At 34.7% G+C, this 12,873-nt stretch overlaps 2 protein-coding genes across 4 annotated transcripts; one reads left to right on the forward strand and one right to left on the reverse strand.

Moving 5' to 3' along the window:
• The first annotated feature begins 627 nt into the window (after nucleotides 1–627).
• Nucleotides 628–1,164, forward strand: LOC133198129 (uncharacterized). Its single transcript, XM_061334272.1, has one exon. The coding sequence runs from the start codon at nucleotides 628–630 to the stop codon at nucleotides 1,162–1,164; it is 537 nt and encodes a 178-aa protein (XP_061190256.1).
• An 8,856-nt stretch (nucleotides 1,165–10,020) lies between these two features.
• Nucleotides 10,021–12,659, reverse strand: LOC133198664 (uncharacterized). Of its 3 annotated transcripts, none has more exons than XM_061334701.1 (4): nucleotides 12,578–12,659; nucleotides 11,030–12,469; nucleotides 10,742–10,823; nucleotides 10,021–10,603 (listed from the first exon to the last, which is right to left on the reverse strand). In XM_061334701.1, the coding sequence occupies exons 2-4, from the start codon at nucleotides 11,324–11,326 to the stop codon at nucleotides 10,416–10,418; spliced, it is 567 nt and encodes a 188-aa protein (XP_061190685.1). In that variant the 5' UTR covers nucleotides 11,327–12,469; nucleotides 12,578–12,659; the 3' UTR covers nucleotides 10,021–10,415. The 3 variants fall into 2 exon arrangements, 2 of the variants coding, with proteins under 2 accessions (XP_061190686.1, XP_061190685.1); XM_061334702.1 differs by having other exon boundaries at nucleotides 10,021–10,401.
• Nucleotides 12,660–12,873: the final 214 nt, after the last annotated feature.

Here is a 12,873-nt window from a genome sequence, read left to right on the forward strand (position 1 = left end):
CAAAGAGAAACGCGTGGGACCCTATCCAGTGGATGGATTCTGTGCGGACACGAATACCATATTCCAGTTCCACGGATGTTATTTTCATGGACATGACTGTCATTTAACAAAAAATATCAAAGTCAAAAAGTGGCATGAAAAAAGAGAATCTCTATTCAACAAGACCCAAGAAACATCCGATTTTTTAAGACAGGAGGGGTTTTCCGTAAACGAAATATGGGAGTGCGAGTACAATTTGCTCAAGCAACAAAGTGCCTGTTTACAGAAAATGATTACTGACAAAACGCCACAGTTTTACAAAAAATTCAAGGGATGTGTTACCGAAAATCAGATTTTACAAGGCGTTCTGGATGAGACCCTCTTTGGAATGGTTGAAGTGGACATTAAAATTCCTGAGCAGTGGCCGGACCATATACAAAAAAGTTTAACTCCATACGAATATTTTCAGGAGATGGCACCTATATTTTGCACTACAGACATTCCCTTCAACGCCATTGGTTCTCACATGCAGAATCATGCCCGTGAAAACAATCTCAGTGAAAACCTCGTCGACTCCTCGTAGGTGGCTTACGTGCTAGAAAAATTCTTCTAGCTACACCACTCTTGAAATGGTATCTCAACCATGGAATGGATGTAACCCGCATTTACCAGGTGGTTGAATATACCCCCAGTAGATGCTTTCGAGAGTTTGTGCGCGAAGTGACCAACGACCGACGCCTTGGAGATAGGGATCCATCTATGGCAATATTAGCTGATACATCAAAGTTGAGAGGTAATTCTAGCTATGGATCACTTATCATGGATCAGTCTAAACATCGGGAAATAAAACATGTGAAAGGAATTGAAGAAGCCACCATAGAAGTGAATGATTCCAAATTCATTAATCTCACCGATCTAGGACACCATGTTTACGAAATAGAAAAAGCAAAAAGTAGAATTTCTTATGACCTCCCAGTCCAACTTGGTTATTTTATTTTACAATATGCCAAATTAAGGATGTTGCAATTTTATTATGACTTTGTTGACAAGTATGTGGAGAGAAGTGACTTTGCCTACTGCGAAATGGACACTGATAGTGCTTATATGGCCATATCTGGGCGTAACCTGGAGTCCATCGTTAAACCAGAACTCATAGGTGAATTCCGTCATGGGTTAATGAATTAGTGTACGGATACGGAAATAGAGGCAGATGATCTTGTGCACTGGTTTCCCCATGAATGCTGTCAGAAGCACAAAAAACACGACAAGAGAACCCCGGGTTTATTCAAATTAGAATATACTGGTGACGAAATGATTGGTCTTTGCTCCAAGACATATATTGTAAGCCAAACAAGCGTTCGAGACCCGCGGCTACAGCAGAAAGCTTACCAACTTTTGAGGAAAGCCTGCAACAGGAAAACAAAGCGTATGAATTCGTATCGTCCCAGAACATTTCAAAATGTAAAATTCAGTTGTAAGGGAATAACCAAACGATTTGTGAATGCGCCACTTCAAACATTTAGAAAAGTGCTAAAAAGTCGCAAGTCCGCCATTGGATATAACAAAGGATTCCGTGCCCGAAACAACACCATATTTACCTATGAGCAAGAGAGGTGTGGTTTTTCCTACTTCTATTGCAAAAGAAAAGTGCTAAACAACGGGATCGATACCGAAGTGTTGGATATTGAGCTGTGTCCTGAAAAAAGAGATTTGGACGATGAACAAAATGTCTCAAATTTGCTTGAACTAATGGAACAATAAGTGCTATGTATATATATTACCTGGATCAATTTGTATATGAATTAAAACTTTTGTAAATATGAGATGAATTTGTAGATAAATAAATTATGTTGTACATATTCACCACCTTATTAAATTTAATAAACATGATTTCTTTTGTTGATTTTCTTTGATTATGGTGTCCTCAGATAGATTAATACCTTACTACCCAGTAAGTGTTTTTATCATTTGTCAATGAGATTAATAGTATTAAGGGATTTCATATAAACTGTTAGCCATGAAGTTAAATAAAAGAATTATCATTCATTAGAACCCTCAATCCTCTTTGTAATTCAAACAACAAAGTTACGGTCATCGGTTTAATTTCTTAATAATTTTAAACTTGTTACAGCTTGATTGAATCTACATTATTTTATAACTTTAAGAGACAAGTTCACACTCATTTTTTTTTTTTAAATTGAAACTGATAAACAATAATGGAGTCTAACATTTACTTTGCTGAGGAAGAAATTATAGGTCAGAGTGTGAAACAAATTAATGAATGGGCAAAATTAATTAATTGGAGTGAGGAATATAATCTCCGATATCATCCTCTGATTCAGGACAAATTATTCTTTCTATCTAGTGGAGACGGGGAACATTGGTAAGAAACTGTTTTTGTTTTTTTTAGGTTATGAATTTTGTATTTTTCTTAAACGCTTTCAAAAAAAAAAACAAAAAACAAAAAAAAAAAAAAAAAACATAAAATAAAATTAAATAAAATAAAACTAATTATAAAATAAAATAAAACTAATTATAAAAAGCTATGATTTTCTTCTTGTATTAAAGGAAACAACCAGCTTTTATTACGGAGACAGAAATATCAACAATTGAACTACAACTTTACAACATTATAAATAACTTTAAGGAACGAGATAATCTGATAGAATGGTCAAAGATAAATGGATTTGAAAATCACAGATATGTTGAATCTCGCAAAACGGAACTTTTACTGCATGAAGAACAGAGAGAATTAAATGTGATAAACAAGTTATTAAACAGTCCTTGGTGTATGCATGGCAAAAATCGCAAGTCTGGTAAAAGTGAAAAGATGAAAATATTTGTGTGTAAAAGTTGTGGACACATATCAGAAGACAGGTTTCAATACAAACTACACAAGAAACAACATGACAGCAAGCAAGACATCAATCTTCATTTCAAAATGAAATCAAGTAGAGTAATATTTTGTGAATTATGTGAAAAGAACTTTCACGCTGTGGAGTATCACTACATTTTAGAATGCAAAGCTATGTCCAAGTTTCGAAATAAATATTTACCTAAAAAGTTTTGTCAGAGGTCAAATCCACTTAAATTTTCTGATTTGTTATCAAACTCGGATACAAAAACTCTTAAACGTGTTTGTAAATTTATTTGTAAAATATGTCAAAGACTGAAATAAACAGTGTTCAATTTTTAATTAACATTTACATATCATTACAACGCATGTTGCCGAATAAATCATTATTTACAAAAGCGATACTTTGTTTTATTTATACTGTTTGTAAAGTTTTTTCGACAACAGGTACAAGTTTAAGTAATCCATTCCACTGACCCTCGAATAGTTGGTACATCACGGAAGAAGTACCGAATGTCAATCCTAACATCTTTCCTAAAAACGCACACTGTTACTTTAAGATTGCTGGTCACTGGAAACATCTTGATAAAACTGCACAGTGTCGTATTAGAGTCAACACTTTGTGTATTGTTCAAACTTTTATTGTCATTCGTATCCGGAATAGATGAAATTGTTGTTAAAACAATAACCAGTGTAAATAAGAGCAGTCCAACCACGACAATAGTTGCCCTAGCTTTAATGCTAATTTGTTTGTTTCTTAGAGAGTATACCACGTCCATCTCGTATGCAAGTCAACAAAGAAATGAAAGAGCTTAGTATAAAATTTACACTTTTATTGATATGAAAAAATGCTCTTCAAGAAAATTACAGACGATCGAATCATTATCGAGGGTGGAATTTACAAATGGCTGAGCAATATCAAGCAAAGAATTTTCACGACAGCGAAGATAGCAATAAAAAATACAATACAAGCCGCAAATAACTGACTGTGATGTTTGTAATGACATAGCATTTTATCTGTATTGTAGTCCTCTCGATACTAAGTAATCTTTAAAATAGCGTTGATAATATTCGGGAGGATGTCCGAGAGAGTCAAAAAATTCAGAACAATGTTCATCAAAATAAAACAGACACCAATGTTGTCCGGGTAAACCTCTTTTATCCGTATTTAAAATGTAAAATCCATTCAATTTTTGATGCACCGGTAATTCATCAGCTGCGAAAATACCTTTAACTTGACTAGCAGTTTTATAGTCTCTGAGCAAAAGTGATTGTAACTGAGAAGAATTCATTATTTTACGTCAACGTTGCGACTGGCGTCAATACTCATCAAAGCTGGGAATTTACCATAACAGATTCTGGGAGTGCTTTGTCAAATTTGAGCTGAAGACGGGTGTGCCCCTTCCTTAAAAGTGGTAATGTATCATCATTTTCGCATGACGGGTTAATACTGAACACAAAAAAACAATATCCCCTAGAAAAATCCGATCGACTGAGCACCATTTCTTGGTTTTCTGTTTCATACTTCTTACCAGCAAACAAACTCAGGTATTCACTGATGAAATTGTTGGAAGTAAAATTAGGCTCGAATGGTGCAGATGGAACAGATTTTCCATCTACGTAAAAAGCAGCAAAGTTACAATTGAAATGTTGAAAATTAAAAGGGTTCGTGCCATAACTGCCGCTGTAAGATTTAGAGGAAACGAAACCCACAACAAGGTGTTGTGGAATTTCTCCCTGAAAAACATCATCCACGTTTAGGTGAAACTGACCAGCTGGAATTCCGAAACATTTAATATCTGATTTCATAAAAGGATATAGTGCTGGTTGCTTTTTGATTGCTTCATTATGCCCTAAGAGGACTCCGGGATTAATTTTCAGGTAACAACATCTTAAAATGCTATCTTCAATATGAATCCGATATTTTGGTGAGCTTACGGCAGATATCAAACAAAACGACTCTCTGCTCGGCCATAATTTAATCCCCACCTGCACGCCGTTAATGAGATAACGATCTTGTTGACAAATATCCATGTATAACGGACCCTCTAAATCCACAAAAGAACTCTTTTCCGTGAGTAAAGCCCTCTGAAATAATCCCATATTCCCCCCTCCAAACGCATCAGACATCCATAAATCCAGCGGAATCGGGAATGAATAACTGGGCTTCTAACGGTGGTTTCTGAGATGAGGTTCCATACTTTAGAAAAACGTCCATGTATGATTTATAGGCATAATTTGTGGAAACTGTGGGTGTAATGACCTGTTGTTGTATTGAAATATCTACTTGATTCCACAAACTCTGTAAAGCTAAATTTACGAATCCTACTTTTTCCTTGTCTTTTAAAGGTGTGCCATCCTCGTGTAAAATTCGTGCTCTCAAAAAGAGTCGAGTTCGTCGTAAATCTAAATAATTTGTAGAGGCACCCGAAATATTGAATTCAATTACACCTCCATGAGATGTACTACCTACAGGACGCACGTCAATCCATTCAGTCTGTTCTACCCCAGCATCAGTAGGTAAGTTATGAAATAGAGACAATTTATGACTGAAAGCTGGTTCCGAGCCCTCTGCGAAAAACATGTTTCTCGGTTGGCGTATAAATGAAAAATGACAACTTAATATAAACTAATTATTATTTATTGTGTATATACAAATTTTTTAGCTTGTTTTTTCTTTGTCTTCTTTGGTTTTGGTTCATCTGGCTCAAACTTTAAAACTGGTCCCCCTTCCCGCTCTCGTTTTTTCAGGTCTGATTTCGCCCTCTCTACCGCCTGTTGAGTGGGTGTTACGAGTTCTATCTTTGGCTGCAAAACAGATTCACCTTTACCAAACTGTCCAATCACGTAAGACTTTTGTTTAGGAATATATTTCATCTGGCTGGCTCGTAAAAAATGATTTTTCCACTCTTCTACATTGGGTACAAACGGTTTCCAGGACATTTTCTTAAGTGAAGTGTACAATACAAAGTACTGATTGATAATGACGAGATGTTGTCGTGATCGTACTTAATATATATACGAAATCTCTGAATTTGATCGCGCGCAACAGGAATATAAAATGGCTGCTTAAATTCGTAACTTCCGTCCAGTAGTTGAAATCTCCGTAACATGGGAAGTTTTCGAAAATTAATATAACTGTTATTACACAAGTCTGACATAATATTTATCATTTCATTTCTCTTTGTGCTGAGATTTTCAAACTTAACATCCATAAGGGCACATTCCCAATCGCCATCTAAATGAAGTGTTTTGGGTAGTTCAATGACAAAGTCGTGTGAATTATTATCGGGGTGAAAATTTAAACAGTCTTTAGAAGAACAGAATAAAAAATGCTGTGTGGTCATGATTGTATATCTCGTAACTGACTCTGTAAGATCCAGCTGTTAAATTTATTTGGCCATCCTAACCACTTTACTAAAATTTCTCTTGTGTTATTCCGCATTCGTTTTCGCAATATTTTTTCGATTTTGTACACAGTGTCATTTGTCACTCTTGCGCGTTGTAATTCTTCTTGGTAAAAAGTGCCCAAAATAGGTTCATTGCCATAGTCTTTCAAAGTGTATAAACAATTATTATCTTTTACGAATCTTGAACTTATTGTAAACAATTCTCGAGTCCATCGTTCATCATATTCTCTTGGAAACGCATTCCGTAAATACGTTATTCGTACTACGTCACCTACTTTAAACTTGTATCTCTTAAAGACGGTACCGACCTGATTGTCCATCTTTTGTAAATTCCAGAAATTAAAACGGTCATCATTAGTCACACTCTCTGGTGTTTTCTTAATAGATCGATGATAAGTATTATTGTAACTTTCAGTTATATCACTTAATTCATTAATCCAGCGATGCGATTGTTTATGTGTCATTATTCGAATCAGTTTAGACTTGATTGTTTTTATTGCTCTCTCGGCATAAGAAGCTTTCACGGAATTTTGTGTCACAAAGTGTTTAATCTTTTTGATATCCATTAAGCGTTTTACATTAGAATTTACAAATTCACTTCCTTTATCCGTGCGGAACGTGTGTGGTTTTCGTCCTTGCTGAAATATTTCTCGAAGCGCACTTGTCATTTCTATACCTTTTCTAGTTTTTAAGGGAACAGTCCAAACATAAGGAGAAAAGATATCAATCACTAATAAAAATGAAGTAAAACCGTCATTTGAAGATTTATAAGAGTCTAAAATGGCAGTGTCTGCATCCCATTGATAGTCTTTGTAAGTGGCAACCACTTTTCTTCTGGTAAACTTAGTTCTTGCTTGTTTATGTAAACTAAATGTCTCTTGTTCTTGAAGCCAATTTTTGATTTTAGTTCTAGAAATATTAAATTTTCCTTCTTTTTCCACTTCTCTGTATAATTTATCTGCTCCAGCATAAGCTGCAGGATGTGCGCTGTCGTAATAAATTGAATGCAGGTAATCTGTTTCAGTTTGCATTGCTATAGTTTAAGTTTAATCCACTTTGTTTTCTTTTTCATATGTCGTTTAACTTTTTTCTTAACAACGGGAATCTTTGCTGGTAAACCAGGGGGTGGAATTCGCTTTTCAGAGTTTTCTTGCTTTGATTTAGCAGTGATCGGTAATGAAAAATTATCCTCTGTTTTAGTAGATGATCCTCTTACGTTTTCTGTATCATCACTGGTTTTCGTTTCGTTGATTAGAGCTGATCTTGACTGTTCACCGGAAATTTCTTTCTGTTCTTCTTCTTTTGAATCTTCTTCGTTTAGTTTTCGTAATAATAATTGATATTTTTCATGAGGTACAAGAACCATTTTCTGAGTGTACTTCATTTTATAAGTTTTAAAATTAATCCATTCACTTCTTCTAGCAGTTGAGAAAATAATTTATAACGAGTTTTTAATGCACGTGTTTTAGTCTGTAGTGATTTTTTCGGGTTTATAAATTTTTGGAGAACAGTGTGGTTCTTTTTTAAGAATTTCTGAGCTCTGTTTGTGAGTGAAATGGAGCCATACAAAAGATTATGAAATATCTCCACTAATGCTAAGATCTGTTTCTTATTTGCAGTATATAAGAGTCCAAATTTCTGCTCCTTGGGTGTGTCCTTATCTAACAATAATTTTAGATAAGTCGAAACAGATTTTAATGTTTTACTCATAATTAACGACGTACATTCTTCAACGTATGAAATAAAACTGAATGGCTAATCAGTTTACAAAGGTTTATATACAACACAGTCCTCGTCTGGAAATATACCCGTGCGGATACGGTACGCTTCTTCCGCATGAGGAGATAAATCTAACACCAGATAACCAAATGGATTTTTCATGCAGTCTTCATATGCTTCGGTTAATGCATAAGATTTTCCTGGAAATACCTGTTTACCTAAACACTGAATTTGTGAAACATCCCTAGGATTTTTTAACAACACCATGTAGTGGGTATTCAGATTTATAGTTCTTGAATGTTTTCCCTGACAGTACATGTTTTGATTTAAATATAAAATTGTAAGTTTTTTGTGATGTGCACCCTGCGTAAAAAGCTTTTCCATTTCTTTGTTTGCGACTAACTCGTTCATCAAATCGTCAATGACAATCATATTATGAGAGTTATTCTCAGTTAAATCATTAATATCGGTGTCAATTGGCAGACCTTGACGAAAGGTGACAAAGGGAAATAACTCTTCCATTTCGTTGAAGAACTCTTGAAAAACACCATAACAATACAAAACTTTTACAGGTGGAGTTGGGAAAAACATTGACTTCATAAAGTGAATAATTTTCCTGACAAGTGTGGTCTTCCCCGACCCTGTCGTTCCAGATATAGATATAGTCGTACAACTATTGAAAGGAAACATGTTGACTTGAACACAGACAACATTAAAATGAGCTAAAATGAGTTTCATATGACCTTTTCTATATATCCATGCTATCAAAAATTGTAAATAAAAAAATCATTTACAGTTTTAAATAAGTTTTATTCATGATACAAACATTTAAGAAAGTAAGTTTACAAGATTTTTGTGCGAAAAACAATATACACTCACTTCTTTAATTTAATTTGCGACATATATATACACAGTATACTTTACAGTTTGTTAAACATCAGCATTTGGATTGCACTCGGAACATTCGATCATTCCCATCTGGTTTTGGTGGGTAAGGTGGCATGGCACTACGGAGTCCAGTTCGACCGGTAGTTGAAAGTTAACTTCCTCAAGATTGGTCATTAGCTTGGTCCACTCTTTGAATCTTAAGGAGACGCCTTTTGGTGTAGGGTACATCGTTTTTTTTGTTTTTTGAATACTTTCCTGGTTGGAATTCTCTGATATTCAAACACATGTAAGGAGAGTTAATTGTCACATATACATTTCCACCGAGATGAAGCTTAAAGTTTACGTCTTTTTCAGATTTCACTTCAGTCATTGCGCTTTCCAAATCCTCTAAGTGATCGCACAAAATTCTCCATTTAGACAAGGAGAGTTCCTGTCCCTTTTGTTTACAAAATTCGTCATCCTCCATGGTTCTGATATCAACTATCGTGTGGTAATCATTTGGAAAAACTCTCAAACATCTCTCATTGCTTAGAGAAAGACTGTAACTTTCTTTGGCCATTACGATCTCGACAGTTTACAAAAAAATTTGAATGAAACTCTTTTGAACATTCTCTTTTTAACAGAAAATCATTACTATGCTTACTAATCTTGTTTATTACAAACAACCCCTTCTCACCCATAAGATTGTACAATATAATATAACGGGGTGTAAATTCATAGGTAAAATCATCCTTGATCTGCATTTGATTATAGCTAATTAGATTAATTTTCTTACACCACCTTACACTTCATTCAATACCATTTTCTAAACTGATACCATAATCCTGTCATGTCTTTAAATCCCATACTTGAATGAGTGAAAATAATCCAATAAATTACAATTGGATTAATTTTATTCTTTCATCTTTTTCCTTAATCCATTTTCATTCACAAGTGAAAAAGGATTTTATGGATTTTATCTTATCACACCTTATAGTTTTTAGCTAATCTGAACAGAATGCCTTATTTATTTCACTATTTCATTTATTTCCTTTACTCCCATTGTTAATCTTTATTGACCACTAGACCGGAATTTATCTAAATTTCTGTATACACTGTTGAGATTTCAGCTTGGTTTGTACAATCTCTTTTAATAATCCAGTGTTTTTAACCAAGTCTTTCCTCCTTGGAAATAGAAAATTAAGAATAAAAAAAAATCAAACGTATTATCAATTTATTTGTGTGTTGTTACATACTGTCACAAACCATTTACTCGTTATTCATTGTTTCGTTTTAAACCTGCTCTAAGTATGTACATGGAAAATATAATAATATAACATGAATAAAAGAACAAATAATTTACAGGGAAACAGCACTAATATTTACAAAAGTCCACAAACACACTCAAATTTGATTAATGTCCGTATCGCTGTGGCACTCTTCGGACTCTCGTTGAGCGGCGGATTGCGCGGACTGGCTGCGGCGGCGGGGTTCTCTGATGTTCAGTAGGCGCAGACAAGGACTCTCCTCGATCACAAACAGCTAACAGTAATTTTACCATCACAAAGAGTACTACAATGAAGAAATCAGTCCGATTTAAATTCTCTCATGATGCTAAACTCCTGAACATTAAATTCTTGCACAGATTCTGTGTCAATACGAATTAGAGAATTTCTCTTTCGGAAAAGTCTTCTAATCAACAGAACAGTTCCGCATAGAACACATATCACTACAATTCCTGTCAGGATCCCCGTAGCAATGATCCAGGGACTGTCTGAAATTATTTATATTTTTATTGAAATAGTTTGTTTATCGAATTCCATTGATCTGATAAAAATTATGTAAATTGTTTTTCACAATTTATAGAATGGTAAAACAAAAGAATTTGTTTAATATGTAAAGTTTCACTTACTGAATGCCACCGCTGCAGACTCGGTAAGGACAGATGCAAACGATTTTGTTGTGTGGTAGCTAGCTTCTGTCGTACCGGAATACTGCAATTAAATAAAAAAAATTAATCATTACATTAGATGACAAACAAACAGTCTTGCAAAATGATATCACCGAGCTGATTTTTTAAACTAATTAATGTAAATTACGAGACAAGAATTTAAAGCATAAAGGGGGAAAGTTAATTATTTCAAAATAATATTAAAATTAAGATTGACCCCTGTGATGAAAAAAGAATTTAAAAAATTACCTCGCAAAATTTGTCTTTTAACATAAGCGTTGTTCCCCTCGTCAGTTTGAAATCATCACACGTCAAGTCTGTATTTAGAATCTGGATCTTCTGTAGTCTGGGGAATCTGCTTAAATCAATCAACTGTCCCGTGGTTGCTGCATTGTCGATGGTCATGATGGAAATGCTGATGCCTCTTTGCAAAGTTGAAACTGCACGTTGCAAGTTAGTACAGTGCAAAGTCCCACTTGCAATACTGCATGGACTAACAATTGGTACAATGGTTAAAACTAAAATCGCCAACATCATCTTCTGCATCTCTGTCTCTTGAGCTTCTGGACTGGAATAACGGTGCTGAACCGGCTGGACTTATATACTAGCGCTACCCAGACACTTGTATATTGCGCTACCCAGACACTTGTTTATTCCAGCTGTAGAGTTCGGGTCGCTGGCCGTATGATGTCTGCGAGACGAGCAAAGCGGTCTCTTTGTCGGTACATTAGAGAGTACCGCTCTCCTTCCCCCAAGACGAACAAAGCATACAGTTAAAAAATCGGTAACAACTTAAATAACAATATATACAAATTAAAAAATAAATATTTTGATCTCTAAACTTTAACTGAATAAAAATTTCGTGCGGAAGAAATAAATTTTGACATTCGTAATTTGTACTACCTGCCATTTACTGTTTGGCCTTTGTCTTAATAAATATTCCAATATGTTTAATGAATTTAGTCTAAGGCGTAATTTTTTCTGGATTTCAGACATGTTGTTAATGAGGACCGGGCGATCAAAAACTGATTCATTTCTGTCAGGTATAAAATATCTATAATCTCCAGTTTCAATGTTTCTAAGAATAAAGCCGAAAGATAAATTTAATCTAAAGGCCCGGTCCTCGGAATGAGAAGAATTTTGAATAATTTCAATCAAGTTTTCAGTTGTAACATTTTGAATGGAAACGTTTACCGATTTTTGGACTGAACTTTGTTCGCCTTTTCCCAAAATGAAATTTCTATTTGCTTTATAGGTTCTTTCTAAATTTTCATCACCCGCCCATGGTGCAGGGTCTCCATTTTCTTCCCATGGAAATTGAAGATCTGAAAATCCTTCCCCATGTTGATGGCGGAGTCTTTGATGAAGGTATAATTCCCGTCTATTGTTCGTTATTTCTCCGCATGTCCTACATCTAAATGTAGGTCTTGTTTCGGTTGAAGCAATATTGGCGGAGGAGGTGGACGGACCAGAGTCGTCCGGAACATAACGGCCAGAGGAGGTGGACGGTCCGGGCGAGTCGGGAACGGAACAGACAGAGGAGGTGGACGGATGTGTAGCGGCATCACCTGTTCGATGCTGGCGCTTGTGAAGCAGTAATTCTCTTTTACTTCGGGAAAGGAACCCACAAAGTTTACACGCTACACCCTTCCCCTTCTCCTTTTTTGATTTCACCTTTGTTGATTTCCCCTGTAAAACATGAATAGGATAAGGATTAAAATTACAAAGCAATATAAAAAAAAATTAAATTAAAAAAAATGTTTAAAAGTTTGAGATAGCTTTTAAATGTACACATACCGAACGATTTTTCTTTTGGAAATTATCAAGCGCGTTGGCTAACATCTGGTTATCCTCTTCCATTTCCCTAAATTAAATTTATACCAAAGTTAAAAAAAATACAGAAAAAACAAGTCATTTCTAATTTATTTTTAATTAGCCTTTTTATATATTTATATATTTATTTATTTTTTTAATTAGCTGTTATAAAAAAAAACAACCTTACAATGTATGTGTTTTAAAAATAAATGGAAAAAGAAAAGAAAAGAAGGAAAATTTACAAAAACACTTATGAATTGAAAATTTTCATTTCATTT

This window comes from Saccostrea echinata, unplaced genomic scaffold, assembly GCF_033153115.1.
Source record: "Saccostrea echinata isolate AGI-Se365-2 ecotype Australia unplaced genomic scaffold, CSIRO_AGI_Sech_v1 ptg000033l, whole genome shotgun sequence".
Taxonomy (NCBI): Eukaryota; Metazoa; Mollusca; class Bivalvia; order Ostreida; family Ostreidae; genus Saccostrea; species Saccostrea echinata.